At 47.5% G+C, this 18,060-nt stretch overlaps 1 protein-coding gene across 1 annotated transcript; it reads right to left on the bottom strand.

Moving 5' to 3' along the window:
* Positions 1 to 7,515: 7,515 nt before the first annotated feature.
* On the bottom strand, positions 7,516 to 10,234 carry SOX4 (SRY-box transcription factor 4). Its single transcript, XM_012529547.4, has one exon. It carries the CDS (start codon positions 9,502 to 9,504, stop codon positions 8,140 to 8,142), a length of 1,365 nt encoding a protein of 454 aa, XP_012385001.3. The 5' UTR covers positions 9,505 to 10,234; the 3' UTR covers positions 7,516 to 8,139.
* Between the last annotated feature and the right edge of the window lie 7,826 nt (positions 10,235 to 18,060).

Below are 18,060 nucleotides of genomic sequence, written 5' to 3'. Positions count from 1 at the left end.
GACAGAAAATCATCTCAGTATGATTTGCAGATGGACCTACTCACATGCTAAAATAATTTACTCACCACCTCTGAGAGTAAAATTGTTGTTTTAAAATTTGGTTTAATTTTTAGTCTTAGTTTGTTTAGACCTCTCACTAATTCTTCTACCAAACATGCATTTAACACCTACAGTAGCTACTCAAGAAAAACTGACTCATTTGAATAGAAATGTATAAAAAATGAAAATTAAAAAACAATCTAAATTCCCACCATCAGGAGAATGGTGGAACCACATATAAGAAAATACTACAGAAGAGATAAAAATGAAAGAACTAGATCTGAATGTATTAATGTTGGAGAAATCTCAACAACACAATGCTAAATTTAAAAAATCAGGTTTTAGAAGGATATACACAGTATACCATTTATATAAAACTTGAAATATGCAAAATATTACATGTTTAAAAAGATATAAAGGTAAAACATATAAATCACTCACACACACTTGGGTATGCCCACGTGTGTATGCAGTAATACTTTAAGTATGTAGTAATACTATAGAAGACTACATGGGAATGAGAAACACCAAATTCAAGGTAGTGATTATTGTTGAGGAAAGAAGAGGGGAAAACTTGATCAGGAAAGGTTATGTACAGGTCTTCAAGGGTATTTGTAATGCTTACTTCTTTAAAATATCTGAAGATGGCAAAATATTAACATTTGATAAAGCAGGGAAGTGAATATATGGGTTTATACTAATTCTTTATACTTTATGTTTGAAGTATTTCTTTTTGAAAAATGGAAAAGGAAAAAATATCAATCTTATGGTTAACATCCATGTCTTATGCCAGTGCTGTATACCACAGGTAAAACCACTCATGCCTAATCTCTACTAAGAATCTGGCAATATTACAGAAGCATTCCTGTCGGACTCCAAATGTAGGTCAAGGAATAGAGTGAAGACAAATGGTGAGGATCGCTCTTTAGCTGCAATAACCCTAGTTATTAAAGCAGCACTTCCCAAACTGCACTCTAAAGAGTCCACAGTTGTTCCAGGGAGAAAAGGAGTCTTCTTGGTAGAGAAATAACCCTGAGAAAGGCTGCATATAATACCCATTTTTGGAGCTTCACAATGGACATTAGCCTATTGAAGGTTCTGAGAAGTCTTGCAGTAAAGGAAATCTTAGCCAGTTGTTCTCATATTATTCCACCACAAGATATTTTTCTCAGAGCACCTACTAGTATCTCAAAAGACACTATTTGGGAATACTCTTTCAGGTGACACTATTTAGGAAATGCCAAATACTTTTTACTGTCAGCAACATCTTTTCTCCCCAATTTGAGCTTTTGGATTAACTGGGTATTCACCCCACCCCCACCCCCAAATGAAATTAAAATTGTTAGCAAATTCCCAAATGTACTTAGCACTACCTCTTTCAAAGACAGATTTTGTGGACCTAATTCTGGCTGGGGGAGGAACAAAGTACTATGTGTTTTAAGACTTCAGCCCACAACATCCCAGGAACTTCAAATAAATTATCCAAAATCTCACAGGATTGGCAAACAAGAGATAAAAGGTCCACATAAGGAGTGGGGATAGGTTGGAAGAAAAGGGGAAGCAGACAGAAGGTCCAGAAGAGACTATTTTCACAGGTTTTAGGTGTAGGGGGCCTGGGGAAGCTGGGACAAGCAGTGATAAGAAAGTGGCAATTAACCACACATATAACCGGGGCTAACTGATAGTTAAACTGGGGCCTGGCTGCTTCGCGCTTTAAAAGCAGTTACACACACCCCACACAGTAGCCAACCATCTCAGCTACACATGCGGCATTTACTACGAGGGAGCCTACTAAGGATAACGGTGTTTTCATTTGCCTCCTGCCTTTCAACTGCATGTTGTGTGAGGAAACAGCACATTCATTATGCATTTAAGAACTAGTCCGAAGAATTATGTTTTGACAAATTATCTAAAGAACCAGGTGGGCTAAGTAAATGCGAATTCATTGGTTTCTTCTGTCTTATCCCTTTTTTTAAAAAAAAAGTAAAATGGAATACCCATTTGAATGTTTTATGTGTGATGCAAGGCAATTTTGTGTATTGATGCACATGAATTACAATTTTGCCCTTAAAAAACTCTGCAGCACAAAGGCAGGCTCTGAAGTTTCCTGCCTGAAACTGCCGGGGCTAACTGATAGTTAAACAGGCCTGGCCTGCTTGGCAGTGGTACTCCATGAACCAATGGCCCTGCATAGAGACTGACAGAAGCAAGTAAAATGAGCAAATATATCATCACCTGAATCCACAGGCTTATACACAGAGAGGTGCATTAATTAAGGCACAAACCAAAGTGTAGCAGGCCATGTCAAACAGCCCCCTGGGAAATACCGTTTGGTGATGTGAGGCATTTTTCTTCTTCTTTTTAACTTTGAGAAGGAAAACAACACATGCAGGAAACCATAAAACCCTTCAAGTTAACTGTAGCCAACGGTCAATCTCATTAGGATAGAATGGGTAGGTGTGGTCCTCTCTATAAAGGCTGAGAATGTGTCTCTAAATAATTTCCAGTTATTGCTGGAATTTGCCTTTCAGACAACAAAACAGAAGTTCCATTCACTCTATTTACACCATTTCTCTCTGACTCCCCCTCGGTTACTTTTCCAAAACTCAATCTCTGTGTTCATCCTCTATCTTAACACACATTTGTTTAAATGGAATACATATACATATTCCACCCAGGTAATCATTTAAGCTTACTCCTTCCACTCTTTCCATTCACCACACAGGGAGCATAATATGCAAAAGCATTCTGGGAGCTCTGAAGGGTCCTTGAAACATAATGTCAAGTCAACATATAAGAATTAAGCACTTACTGGCTGCAAATAACCAAGGCAGGCAAATTCCGGGATACAGGTCTTTAAGGTCTAGTTCCTGTCCTTTAAGAATTCTAGTCTACGAGAAAAGACCGTTTGGCTACACAGTGCTGGAATTTTGGAGAACTGAAACGGTAGCCTAAACCATTTTATGCGGGGTTGTGAATGTCAGCACGTGAATTCTGCATTTTATCTTCAGCCAAGGAAAATTATGGTAGATTTTCAGTAGAGTCTGAAACACCAACCAGATGCCAGGAAGTGGTCTTTGCCCCCTTCCACTTCAGCTTTCAAATGACAGTGAAAATCTAGAAATGTATCTGGGTATCATTGTCCTCAACAAATTAAGAGGGATAGAGCTAAAATATTAGTCAATCTGGGTTAGACAGCTATTTTATATAGGCCTCGAAGGGGAAAAAAATAAAGGACAAAAACGAAGCATACCAACCTTTTATCCTGAGAAATCCAAATGGGCAAGATGGATTTGTAGTCCCAGCAGAACTCTTAGTTTTTGGGCATGCAGATCTACCTAAATGATTCCTTGGCATCCCTAAATTGTGTTTTTTTTGTTTCATTTCAGAGGCTGACCCATAGCATTCCCAAGCCATGTCTTCTAAATCATGTGTAGCCTTATAAACATAGCAAATACTTGGTAAATGTTGATTTCCACTTCCTAACCATTTGCTTTCTTTTTTCTCAGAATCCTTTTGTGCCTCCAGTCCCCTCAGGAGCCGTGTAACTACAAGGAAGCCCTATTTATGCACTCAACCCACCACATCAGCTTGCCCGCTACTTATTTTTTCTTGGCACTTAAAGCAATTCAGCTAGGAACTGATAAAAACTTGCTAAAGTATCACTCATTCACATTTCTGATGTAGCATAGGACCTGAAGCAGTAGCTGGATATTCTTAAAAGAAAAAACTGATTCTTTTCTATTGATCCAAATTATCTGAAAGAAAAGGTCACACTAAGCTGGTTGCTCAAATTTTTTATGCCTTTTATAGTACCCTGTATGAATGAAAATGAATTCAGTGGAAAGAGTACAAAAATGTCTCTAAATATTTACTCCATCACTTGCTAGGAAGGACACAAACATTTATCAAATTTCTTAAAAAAATATTTAGAACATCTGCCCTTATATGCAAAGTCAAGGAAAAATAAACTGTTCTAGCAGAAGAAACTCACAAAATAAAAATACTTTCAAAGATAGCCAACACTTAAAAAATATATGCATCATATAGGCTTCATTTATGTCAAGGTTTTGATACTTTGGATCTTTAAAAAACTAAACAATCACGTATTATCATTGCAATGAACAAAATTTAAAGCAATGTATACAGTTCCTCCTCTTGCAAAGGCCTTTGAAGAGACTTGAGATGGCAGGCTGTTTTAAGATCTTTGTGAAAAAAATGGGATATTACAATTGCAGACCACAAATGCAATTACAACTAAACATATTAGCAGAATACATTAAAGAAAAAAATTGGAAACTAGTAGCTGTAATGACCCTAAAGAGAAGAAATACTGAAACATGGGTTCTATTATTGGGGCAGGGAGAGGATATTGATTTCCGTCGACCAGAAGAATTGCTTGGTTTGTTCTATAGGCTCCAAAAATCTCTCCTTTCAGCTGTACATTCCAGGATGAATGATACCCCTTACCTACATGCAACCCCTTTGAGTAGAGAGATTATTTCCAAACACATATGCTTATTAGCCCCTCCTTCTCCAGGGCTGAAAAACTAGAAGACAAAATACACGTTTTTAATTAATAGTCATTTGGAAGGAAAGATGGGCTTTGTTAGTTAACGGCAATTGTTAACCCTTGAAATAAACAGGAAATATTTCTATTTAACGAATTGTGTTTCAAACCACTACAGGCCTTTGGAAACCCCAAGACACTTTTGTCTCCTTGCATACAGGTCTCAGTACTGCTGTGCCTGACGCTTATAGAAAGTATAAATCTCCACACGTCCAAGTCAGGTGCTGAAGTTAAGTGCTCTTCATAGGGTGAGGGAGAGAGCTTTCCTCAGTCCTCACAGAGCCAACATCCCTATTGTTGCTTATCTCCTATATTAGTTACTCGTGTTGGGCATGGAACAAAAACGGACATTTTTAGCACCCTATTAACCTTTCTGCTTTGGTGCAAAAATTTTTATACAACTTTAACATATTTGTAACTGGCAAAAAGCTTTCTCCTTCAAAATACACTGATAATCTAACAGGCTTGTTTTTAATCTGTGGGAAACAATTTTAGCCTCTGCCAGATGTATTCATGGGCCAAGTCAAGGAGAAAGCATAAAGGAGCATAAAGTTAAAAAAAGATCAGAGTCAGTTTCATCAGTGAATTGCCCATGTTGCCCCTATCCCACTCCACTTTTAAAATCAAGACAAAGGGCATTTATTCAAGTGTGGCAAACTCAGAAAATTCCTAGAAAGCATGGAGAGTTGACACACATTGTGCTGACGCCATCATTTCATGGTCAGGGCCTGCCAAATCCGGCTGAGAGGAATTTAGTATTCCTCAGTAAGATGGCATTTAACAGGCTCCTCTCTGAGAGCTTATTTTGTTTCAAAGCTAAGGCAGATGGTGCTGTCCTTACATTGTTAAAGCCCTCCCAATCTTCCAATCTTAGGCGCTGGGCATGAAGAATGACAAAAGTCAAGATTTAGGGTTCAGTTCCAGCTGATTTTATTTCCTTCTCAAAAAAAGTTATTTACAGAAGGTATATATCAACAATCTGACAGGCAGTGAACTTGACATGATTAGCTGGCATGATTTTTTTTTTCTCCCCCAAACATTGTTTTTGTGGCCTTGAATTTTAAGACAAATATTCTACACGGCATATTGCACAGGATGGATGGCAAAAAAAAAAAAAAAAAAAAGTTTAAAAACAAAATCCCTTAACGGAACTGCCTTAAAAAGGCAGACGCCCTAGTGCCTGTCATGTTATATTAAACATACATACACACAATCTTTTTGCTTATTATAATACAGACTTAAATGTACAAAGATGTTTTCCACTTTTTTCAATCTTTAAACACAACAGCTATAAACCTGAACACATATGCTATCATCATGCCATAAGACTAAAACAATTATATTTAGCGACAAGTAGAAAGGATTAAATAGTCAAATACAAGAATGAAAAACGCAGTACATAGTGTCGCGAACTCAAATCGGCATTTAGATAGATCCAGTGGTTTAAACGGCATGTTTTTGCTTATAAAAAAAGTGCAAAAAAGATGTGGTTTACAAGTTAAAGCTACAGGATCCCTTTTTGCTGTAAATGCACCAGCTTTAAAAAGCCTCTGGACAGAACAGTATTTTGTTTAACATTTTGTTTTTCTTAAAAGCATACAGTGTTTGGCTAATTCTCCTCCCCTTTTTATAGGACTGGGGTGAAGGGTGGACACTGGTGGCAGGTTAAGGGATGCTGTCACTTTAAGAAGCCTGCAGATTGAAGTGTAAACATGGAGAAATTAGGGGCTGATTTTTTTAAACTGTGTGAGATATTAAACCAGCCTCCCTATTATAAAATCAGGAAATCCAAACAGCGATTTACACCGATTAACACCCCCTTTATATATTTTTTACAAAAATACACTGAGAAAATAATCAAACGTTTTCATCTCTCTTGTCTTTTTTTGTTTTTTTTTTTAAAAGTGTCAAAAGTCTACATTTAAATATAAAAAATTAAAAGTTAAAACTCTAGCCCTTCAGTGAAGGAGACATAAAATGGCGTGGGTAACATCAACTACCAAAAAAAAAAAAAAAAAAAAAAGTAAGAGGAGGAGGAAAAGGGAGGAAGGAAAAGAAAAACAAAGGAAAGAAGAAATGAACTTAAAACAGAAAGGAAAAGAGCGAAAAGGAGGGATAAAATTTAAAAAAAAGTTTGGCCAGTATAAATACGTCCACATATAAAATGGCATCTGATTACATTTACAAGGAAAAAAATACGAGGATGGAGCATCGGTGAGGGAAAAAAAAAACACGTCTTCTCATTTACACCTAGAAGGAATAAACACATACATACTGAGAAAAAATTTGGTCCTGAATTGTTTTTTTTTTTTTTCTTTCAAAGTCCAGCACAGATTTGAGTTGCGTTTGAATCCTTTAAAGAGTTAAGAATGAAAAAAAGCTGGTGATAATTCGGTTGTAGGAATCAAACATAGCGCCATCTATCTGCTTTTTATATTATCCTACACTAGTTTAAAAACTGCTCAACAGTCTTATACAGAAATCTCTTAAAAGATAAGACAGGAGAACATGCTATATTAACCCCACCAGTGAAATAATCCAACACCATCACGATTCCGATTAAGAGAAGAAAAAAAACTTATTTTTCTGTCGTTGTTCCCCGAAACCACTCGCCCTCCACCGCCCCTGGACCGCACCAAGGTCTCCTCTCCGAGTCTGAGAAGTCTCCCCTCCCTCTTGCGCGTGGACCCCGAGCGCGGGGGCAAAAGGGGCGCCGCCGCCCGCAGGCCGCGCTCGGCCCCGCAGTCCGCCGCCTCCCCTCCACGTCCCCTCCCGCGGCAGGGGCAGGAAGAAAAAACCATCCCCAAAAAGAAAAACCCGGGAGGAAAACACACCCCACCACCAGCCGTCCGCCGGCGTCGAGTCTCTCAGTCCGGGCGCCCCGAGACCACGCGACCCCCCCCCCCCCCCCCCCAAACAGCCAAGAATTAATTCCTCGCCCCGGAGCCGTCTTTCTTCTTCAGGAAAAAAAAAAAAAAAAAGTGTGTGTGTGTGGGGAAGGGTGAAAATGAAAACCCCCCAAGGCGGGCTGGATTTTTTTTGTTGGCTTCTTTCCTCCTCTCGCGACCCCAGAAAATAAAAAACACAACAAAAAGCCCCCGGGGGCGCGCGCGCTTCCACAGTCTCTGGCAAACTCACGACCTCGGCCGCGGGCTGGGGGGCGTCGGGTCCGGAAGCTCGTCGGGCGGAGGGGGGGGGTCTCTTCAAGCCAAGGGGAGCTCCGAGCGACTCTTCTGCCGTCGACCACCGCCTCGACCGCGAGAAGGGGGTCGCCGCGTCGCCCCTCCGCCTCCCGCGCGTCCCTCCGGCGGGGCCGAGCGCGGCCCGGGGCGCTGGGGGCTGGGGCGCGCGGCCGAAGCCCGCCCCCGCGCGCGTTTTTTTTTTTCCCTCTCTCCTTTTCCCTCCCTCCCCCTTTCTCTTTCAACTCTTCAACTTGACCAAAAAAAAAAAAAAAAACAAAGAAAAAAATTAAAAACTTTTTTTTTTCTCCTCTCTCGAGCCCCGGCCCCTCTCTTCGGCGCGCGCGGCCCTCAGTAGGTGAAGACCAGGTTGGAGATGCTGGACTCCAGCCAGTCTCCCGAGATCATCTCGCTCACCTCGGGCGTGCAGTAGTCCGGGAACTCGAAGTGCGAGCCGGCGCCGGGCTCCAAGTTGAAGTCCAGGTCCCGGTCGAGCGCCGACGACGAGCTGAAACTGCCCAGGGACATGCTCTCAAAGTTTGAGCTGGGGTGCAGGTCGAGCAGGTCGTCTTCGAACTCGTCGTCGGACGACGACGAGCCCGACGACGAGGAGGCCGAGGAGCGGGACGAGGCCGAGGAGGAGGCGCGCGAGGGCGCGCTGGACGGCGCGGGGGAGGCGGCGCGCAGGCCCGCGGCGCTGCGGTGCTCGGCGGGCGAGCGGCCGGCGGCGGGCGACGAGGCGGCGCTGCTGCGGCCGCTCAGGCTCGGGCCGTCGGGCGAGCGGCCCGGGCCGCCCTCCTCGTACAGGCCCAGGGGGTCGCTGGGATCGGCGCCCGTGCCCACGGCGCCCACGGGCGACGCCGACGCGCCCAGGCCGCCGAACAGGTAGACGCGCTTCACCTTGCGCTCGGCCAGGTGCGGGCCCGGCGCGGCCGCCGAGGCCGAGGCCGCGGCGCCGGGAGTCCGCGCCTTGTACAGCGCGTGCGGGTCGCCGGCGGCCGGGCCCAGGGGCAGCAGGGCGGCGGCCCCCGCCTGCTCGGGCGCGAACGAGGCCGCGACCGCCGCCTTCCCGCCGCCCGCCAGCAGCAGCTTGGCGTGCGGCTTGCCCGCCGCGCCGCCCGCCGCCTTGGAGCCGCAGCTCTTCTTGGGCGCGGGTTTGGAGTTGGCGCCGCCGCCGCCGCTCGCGCCGCCGCCTCCACCCCCCGCGTGGCCGCCGCCCCCGTGGCCGCCGCTGCCACCGACCTTGTCGCCCTTCTCCCCCGTCTTGGCGGCGGCGGCGGCGGCCGAGGGCCCGGCGCCCGCGTTGCCGGACTTGACCTTCTTCCTGGGCCGGTACTTGTAGTCGGGGTAGTCAGCCATGTGCTTGAGGCGCAGCCGCTCCGCCTCCCGGATGAAAGGGATCTTGTCGCTGTCCTTGAGCAGCTTCCAGCGTTTGCCCAGCCGCTTGGAGATCTCGGCGTTGTGCATGTCCGGCGACTGCTCCATGATCTTGCGCCGCTCGATCTGCGACCACACCATGAAGGCGTTCATGGGCCGCTTGATGTGCCCGCTGGGCGTCTTGCACCAGCTCGGGTCGTCGGCCTTGCCGCCCGTGGAGGCGGTGGAGCCCGGCGTGGGCGACGAGGCGATGCCCAGCTCCAGGCCGGCGCCCGAGTCCGAGCTCTCGCCGGCCAGCAGCGCTTCCGTGTTCTCGGCGTTGTTGGTCTGCTGCACCATGGCCCCGGCTCGGCGGGCGCCCGCGGCGCGATCGCCGGGCCCTGCCGGCTCCCGGGGCCGCGAGCGGGAGGGCGCGCGGGGCGGCCGGGCGGGCGGCGCGGAGCTGGCCGGGGAGGGCGCCCCCCCAAGCCGCGGGCGTCGGAGCTCCCCGGCCCGAGCGGCTCGCTGGCCCGCCCGCGCCCGCCCGCGCCGCGCTGCAGCTTGCTCGCTCGGCCGCCGCCGAGTCTGGAGACTCAAGCGGAGAGGAGTGTCTTGACTGCCGGCTGCCGAAGCTTCCGACGCAAGTTGCTCGCCGCCTCCCAGGCAAGTTTGGTGTTTTTTCCTCCTTTCCCTGAAGCCGCTGATTCCAGTTCGCGAGCGCTCTCAAGAGCTCAGCAGGGCGACATAGCCTCTATCACTGAAGTCCCTTTCCTGCAAGGCAAAGCAAAAAAAAAAAAAAAAAAAGACTCTTGGCTCCAGGACTCTCTGTGGGCGGAATCGGCACTAAAGAGTTTGTGCAATTATTTTGTTGCAAGGTGTGGAGCCCAAAAGCCTTCGTGCAACAGACTGGCATGAATAAATGTATGTTCCCTCCTCCCTTCTTGCAGAAAGGAGCCGGCAGTGGCAGAGTTCCTCCTAGGCAGTCGCCAAGAGCGTGCAAGAACTAGAGACCCGGGAACGAAACGGGCCTCTGGCCCTCACACACAGTTTCTCTTGCTGCAGCTTAGAGCAGACCCCAATTCAGCCTCGCGCCTCTTTATCCTTTCACAGTCCTGGCCGCGGCCAATCAGCCGCTGTAACCAACGCTTCCTCGTGCCAAGCCCCTCCTCCGGGCTTCCCATTGGCTTGGAACCCGATGCAATAATAATCTCCGCGTGCAATGAGAAGCTCCAAATCTGACCTCATTCCAATTTACAGAGCAAACTTTTTAAAAGGGCTAGAAGTACAGCTGAGATTTTCTGCTACCTCCTTGTTTCCTTTTGCTCTGTGTGTGTGTGTGCGTGTGTGGGTCTGGTGTGTGAAGAGGATGTTAATGCATGAAATTATTAAGAGGAGACGGAAATGTATTCTAACCATTATGTTAGCTAACAAGGGGCTTGGAAGGGGGGGGGGAGGGTGAAATACTGTAAATGGAAGCTTTCTGCTTAAAAGCCAAGTGATTATTTTTATTAGTTCTTTTCAGCATTGGAATAAAGAATCAGCCTCTAGTGCAAAATCTGTTCCTCAGCTCTTTCAGAAACGCAAGGATGTAAAAAAGGGGGGTGGGTGGCGGTGGGGAGCCACAACAATAAATCAGTGGATATTGAAAACCATTAAGAAAGTGGTACCCAGACACCTGTCATCACAATTATTTTAACAACTCTAGGTACAGCACAGATGTTGGTGTATTGTGTAAATCCCTTCAGAACAATTTTCTCGCAGTTTGTGGAAGGCAGAGAAGAGGAATTTTTGCAATAATTGCTTGCTCTCTTAACCAGACCGGGGTTAACTATGGTTATTTAATGATTTAAACTCCTCCATAAATTCTGGATAACCCAAATAGAGGGGCTTTCAGTTGCAAGACATTGGGCAGTGTTCTCTATTTACTCAATGGGAGAATTTCCATAGAGTTTTGGATAGGATGAGAATGGTGATGGGGATAGGATTTACACTCAAGTATTTGTTTTGCACCTTTTCAAAATTAAAGATTGCGTAACTTTCTACCACCCTCCCAAAGCCACCCTCCTTCTCTCCTCCTTATATATTCATTATTCGGTTCAAACAAAACTAAAAGGCCAAGGCCAAGAAAAAACTGGAAGGAGGCGCTAACTGGTAGCCCAAGAGACTCGAGCCTCTGGATTACACTTGGATGCCGATTTTGTAACCGTGTGGGTACGTTAGTCTCCGTTTTCCTTATCTGTGAAAAGGAAACACTAAGAACAACGTTGTATAGGATTGCTGTGAGGGTACACTGTGTATGTGACCATAAAGTACCTGGTATGTGGTAAGCACCTAGTGAATGCTAATATCCTTCCCTTGGTGATTGAAATGCCAGAGAAACTCCTCATAGTAGAATCAGGATGTTGTTCCAAAGATTAAAACGGGATGATCACAGATGTGAAAAAGCCATCACAGTTCATACCGTGAAGCCATCCGAGGACAATAGGGGAAAAACCCTGTCACTCCAATTATTTTTTCAAGGGAATTTTGTGAAGTATATTGTGGCAAAGAAAAGGTGGGTTAGTATTCAGAACACATGTTAATTTAGCCATGGTCTGAAAATTAGAATTTTAGTAAATATTGGCCTTCCTTAAAACCATAATTATAAATGTTTTCTTCAGGGCAATGATAGGTAGTAAAGCAGGGCCAACCCAGCATAATTAAGCCAGCTATTTAATTCAACTTGAACTAGTGTTAGGCCACCAGATTTCTCTTTATCTTGTCAAGCTTTTAAGGATGGCAAGAGGCCCAAGTTGTCAGATTTAGAATTTTTTGCTGGAAAGAATACCCTTTGGAGGTACCTGGCTGGGTCGCTAAGAATCAGCCACAAGCAAGAATGCTTTTGGGGTAAAGGCAAATAGTTTTTGACTGTTAGCTAGCCAACCTATATACCTATGTAATTTTTTAGAAGGATAACAGAATCCTTAAAAAAAAAGCTGGCACGTTTTTGCAAACCAAAGTTAGGTTTATTATTATACATTTCATTTTCTCTGGTGTACACAGAAACATACCCTTAAATGTTATCAGTCTGACATTTAAATTATTCTAAGAGGCATATTATCTATAAATACCCTATTTTGGGGCGGTTTGTCCCAACTAATGATTTGAGGGTTTAGTCACCTTGTGAGAATTCAGAGCCAAGGTGAGTATCAATGTAATTCTAAAGTAATTTCTGCTTCTACCACTGAATATGATGAGGGCAAAGTAAGTTAATCAAAGCAGTCATTGTAATTATATTTATGCCTAAAGAACACAGATTTTTTAAAGTGGCCACTAGCCAAATTCTTAAATGTATTTTCTGTATTTCAACAAATCTAATATGCCACAGATTTTAAGACACACCATTAGGTTACATGCCACTAAGTAAGAAAAAATGCTAAACTGTAGCATGGGCATGACATTGGTTGTAAGATGCATCACCATTTCAGAGATTTTTGAAATGAAAAGAAAAAGTGCCTCTTAGAACTGATGAAATATGGTGTTAGTAATCTCCATTGGCTTTATAAGATCATTATAGTATATCTATGAACGCTTAGAATTTTGAAGTAGGTATGTCCTTGTATGTTACTAGAACTCTCAAGAGGTAAGAAAACGTAACAAATGGCCTTTTATTACAGAGCCCTCTCTTTTACCAACTAAGTATATACACAATGGAATGTTTTGGGCCCCTGAATACCAAATAGTGAGAAAAGATTTCTGTGTTCTCATTACCTAGCTTCATATACTTTGTAACCAGTTATCCATAAGTGATATTCCGCCCCCAAATATCAGTTTTTTTTGGTGGCCTCTACTAAATCAGTACTCAGTGTTCCCTCTGCTGGCTTTGTAGTACATGAAGCATTTCTCAGTGCTACTCCTTAAGCCATATTAACAGCAAGCCATGATAATTTTGCAAAGAAATTCTGTTTTAGAATAACACACTAATTGTCTTTTTGAGCTCTGTTGTCAGACATTTCAAATTTTGAATTAAGATAAATATTTTATCTTTTAAAATTTATTTTCCATTAAATACTGGAATTCCATTTGAGGTATAATATCTGTTAATGCTTTTCTTTTCATCTCCTCTCACACATCTGCTCAACGTAAAACCCATATCTGTAAAATGTTATGAGGTATGGATGGAAATAAGATTCTATCCTTCTGCTTAATATATCCCTATAGCATTTAAGGGGGAAAACCTGAAAGGAAGTCAGGTTAACAAAACCCCCTGGAATTGCACTGATTTGCAAGATTTTGCCTCGCCTTTCTTGGTTTTAGAAACTGTGATTCTAAGGCACTAGTCTGACCTGACAGGTATTCAGTTCAAAGAATAATAACTGGGAAAAACAACCTGTCTCTGTTCGTTTAGCAGATAAAGGAGCCCCTGGAAGTTTGAGGTCATTGGCCTTTGCTAACTGAAGGGCCCCAGGCGTTTCAGTTCCACACTTTATGAGGAAAAAAATCCGTCCATCTAAGGTTTATGTTCTTCTCAATCAAATAAACAAACATAACATACTTCATCCTTTTGGGCTGACAAACTTGTATTGGAACTGGACTTCTTTTCGGGATTGTATTGAATCATGTGGAAGTAACTGCTATTTGCAAAATATCAAAACGAAATTCTGGAGTAAAATTAAACTCGTGATTGATTTTTACCCGTAGAGAAAGCTAGGTGACTAGGAACCTGTATTTCTAAAATTGGTTACCACTTTCGCCTCATGACCAGCGATAGCAGGCAGGAGGCTCAAGTAAGCTCTTACTCTAAGTATCAGGTCATTCCTTTCCTGCGCGTGATTTCATGAGAACCAGACACATTGAGCGCTGGCCTGGCCGCGTGCAGGCCGGCTTCTGCCCCGGGCTTCTGCCGCGTTTCCGCAGGCAGATCCCGGCACCCCCAGGACCCGGCCTCGCCCCGCAGCCGCCCGCGCCCGTCTGCGGCCGAGCGGGGCCGAAGCAGCCGCCAGGTGGCAGCGCTCAGCCTCGGCTGCGCCCGCGCGGAGACGTGGGAAAACGTGGGGAGGGTCGGAATTCGGTCTCCCGCTTCCTCCTCTCCCCAGCCCCGGTCACCCCACTGTTCCTTCTTTAGGTAGCAGGTCAAACGGCCTGCGAGTAACTGGGTGTCGGTGAATTCGGATTGTTTCTCATCAACTTTGGAGCAAGCAAGCGCCGCGCCCCGCTCCCTGGAACGGAGCTCCGGGTGGCTGGGGACGCCAGGGCCAGCCTCGCGTCCGGGCTGAGGATGCGAAGGCGGGCAGTTCGCAGCGTCCGTGGCCGGGTGGTCTCGCTGTGGTGGGAACTGGCTGGAAAGCACTTTCGCCGCCAGCCGCCGAGAACGGCCCGCGCTCCTCCCGCACCCGGGCCCGCACGCCCTCCCGCCGCGCGCGCCGCAGGGGCCCGGGGACCCAGGCTGCCCCGCGGCGGCCGAGGCTGCCTGGGGGTTACAGTTGCGGCGAGGAACGACACCGGCCCGGGCTGCGGCCGCGCCCTTGGGGGAAGCCTTCTTCCTGTGCGCCGGGCTCACCGCGTCTTAACACCGCGGGGCGCTCGGGGGTGACCGCCAGGCAGGGGCGCGGCGCGCGCCCGCGCTCCCGCACCTCGTCCGAAGCGGCCACTGGCGGCTGTCATCCGAGGCGCGCGGCACCCGCACCCGCCGGACCCCGGCGACAGCGCCCAGCCCCGTCACTGGCCGGACTGACCACGCCTCGGCCCCTGGCCTTGCTGGTGCCCAGCCCCCTTTGGCTGTGGGCGCGACAGGCTTCTGGGGAGCCTCGCCCGGGCCTCCCCGCCGCGGCTGGCACACGCCTCCGCGCCGGGCCCTCGGAGGGACAAGCATCCCTCGGGGCCCTCGCTCGCGCCAAGCTCGGGCGGGAACAGCGGGGACGGCGGTGGCGGTCACTGAGCGCGCGACGACCGCGGGGTCGCCCAAGGGGCCAGGCGCCCTTGCCAAGGGGCGCGCCTGCCGCTCCCAGGGTCCCCGCCCGGCGCACCTGTAGGAGAGCAGGGAGCACCTGGCAAGCAGGTAACTGGGAGAGCTGCGCCCCGGGCGTTAGGGCACGGCTCGCTTTGTCCCCCTCGAGCTCACGTGTCCCTCCCTGTCCGCCGGCAACCGCAGCAGCCAGCCCCCGGCGCCCGCGTCCCAGGGGCGCCACCTCTCCCGCCCAGGGGCGCCCCGAAGCCACCCCAGGAGCCCCCACGCGCGGGGTGGGTGGGGACACGGCCCTGGGCGTCCCCGCCCCGACCCAGCTGGCTGGGAGGAGCAATTGCCCCCGGAGGGGGGGAGGCTGCCCTCACTTAACGGCAAAGCGCCTAGCCGAGGGCGGCCCCCAGCCACCCACAGCCAAACAGTTGACCTGCGACTGGAGCTGGGCCAGGGCGGGCTGGGACGCGCGCGTCCGCCCGGGAGGGGAGCCCGCCGGAGAGTGGGCAGGGGAAGCGACGCAAACTGTCAGATAAGAGCAAGAGAGGAAGAAGGGAGGGGCAGGCAGAAAGGCGATGGACGGAAGAGTGGGGGGACGGGAAGGGGCAGGGGCTGCACCGGCGGCCAAGCGCCGCGGGTCGGAGGCCAGGGGCGGCGCGTTGGCGGGCCGCGGGCGCAGGGCGCGTGGGCTCGGCCCGGGCACCGGATGGCTTCTCTCCACGCCCTCCCCTTCTCTTGCTCCCGCCGCAGCCTAACTTCACCCTGTGACGGAGGTGGCGTTGTGGGCGCTGGCGAGGATGGGAGGGGTGGGGTGGGGCAGGGGCCACCGAGCTCAGCGCTCCTGGACCGCACCCGGCGTCCGCACACCTGGCACCCGGACTCGCCATCTGCTCCGAGCTCCCCGCCTCTCGGGTCAGGGCGTGGGCGGGGGCAGATAAGGGCAGTGCCTGTGGAGCGCGTGGCTTCTTGAGACCTGGGGCGATGAACCCAGCCAGTCACTGGTGATGGTGCCTCCGATGTGTGCCGCGCAGCCACCGTCCCCTCCAGCTGCTGGGCTCAGGAACTGCACCTTCTGTTCTGCCATCCCGCAAGCTCAACAAGAGTCTTGGGTATACTGTTGTGCAATAAGTTTAAAATTCGGACAATAATGTGTAAGCATTCACCATGCTAACTAAGCAGCATACATGACTCCGTTCGGGGTGGGGCGGGGGGCTGGAGCAGTGTTTGGTCTGGCAGTGACCTCGGGAGGTTTTGTGATTTTTCACTGCTTCCCGAAGTATGGGACTCCCCAAAAAGCACAAGTGCCACCGCCCCACCCATTTAAAAAGGCAGGTGAGGCAATTCTCTACAGACGATTACTATTCCAAATCCCCAGCAGAACTCATCTTTACTAACTAGGTCCTGTACCACACCCTCACAACAGATAGATCAAAATGAACAATAAGAAGTTAAAAACAATAATTTAGTGACACTCCCTCTGGCTAGCAGAGTTCCTAAAAATAAATGAAGGCTGGCCCTTGAAACACTCAAACCTGGAGAACAGATGTAGCTCAGTAGTTGAGCACCTGCTCTGCATGTAGGACTCCTGGGCACAGTCCTTGGTACCACCTAAAAGACAAAAAACACACGCACTCAAACCCAGCTCATTAATTTCACAAACGTCAGACCCAAAACCCTGCCTTGAAACAAACACTCCGGAATATAAGGTTACTATCCTGAAAATAGAACCTACCACACATGTGTTTTTAAAAAATCAACAGAATGCTTAAACTGTAATATAAAGGAGAAATACAAGGTATGTACTTTATAATAAAAAATATGCATTTCAAATGTGCAATGTTCAGGCATATTTCACATGAAGACCTAAAATGCCATCCAAAATTTCAAAAGTTCTCCCTAGAGAAGTAACACCGCCCAGTTGAGAATTATTTCTCATGGGTACCAGGCAAGTACTAAGGGGATGCAAAGAATATAGTTAGTCTAGACTCTTAAACTTCACAGTGCATGTGGTAGAGCCTTACAGCGCATCAGCCTCCTGGTGATCCTGCCTTATGACTCTCTTCCCCCTTGATGCCCTACTAAGTCACATGATTTGCTCCTGTCTATGGGAGACTGGCAAACAAGATGCAAACAGGCTTGATAGTGCCTCACATTGGAGGCTGTCTTCCTGAAACATTGAGACAATCTGTTCTGATGATGCCTAGTCTAACCTGCTAGAGGATGAAAGTCCACGAGGGGAGAACCAAGATGCCCTGGCAATGCCAGGATTCCAGGCTTCTGAGTGAGGCCTCCTTGGGGTCTCCAGCTTCGGTGGAGCTGTCAGATTACTGCAACTTCATGAAACATCCCAGATGGGACTGGAAGAAGAATCACGCAAATTGACAACCCATGGATTTATGAGAACTAACAAATCATTGTCTATATCACTATGTTTTGGGTAGTTTGTTACCCAGTAATAGAGAACAGAGTAGTATTAATAACAGTACTATGTGATAAATGCCAAAACACAAGTCCATGCAAGAGGGTAACCTTTTCTTAATGACTTCAGGTCTTCATTGTGAATTCCATCAATAAACAGTAATATAATCAATGCCCTGTGGACATTAGCGAGACTTAAATTAACACCAATCAACTCCAGTTGCAAGTTGTGCTCTTTTGCCATTTCTGCAGATTTCCCTGAAATGTCTCTCCCAGCAGGCTTGTTTGCCAGTGGCAGGGTTGTTTTTCACCTGTCACTCCTGCTGTTGATGGCCTTTGATGGATGGTGCTTTCCATTGTCTTTTCTCTTTTCCTTTTCCCTGGTCTCATTCCTCTTCATTTTAGGCTATTCCTTCAACATTTATTTATTTATGATCATTAAACAGAACACCCATAAGTAAATCTTCAACTACTTTGCTTCTTTAGTTCATCTTGGCTCTTCCTTCCCTCCCGTTGCTCCTGTCTGTACATTTCTTTCAGTCAATTGTCAGGGAGGGGTGAAC

The sequence above is a fragment of the Dasypus novemcinctus genome, chromosome 22, assembly GCF_030445035.2.
Source record: "Dasypus novemcinctus isolate mDasNov1 chromosome 22, mDasNov1.1.hap2, whole genome shotgun sequence".
NCBI lineage: Eukaryota > Metazoa > Chordata > Mammalia > Cingulata > Dasypodidae > Dasypus > Dasypus novemcinctus.
The sequence above is the reverse complement of the archived record's forward strand: the minus strand, read 5'-3'. Positions and strand labels throughout refer to the sequence as shown.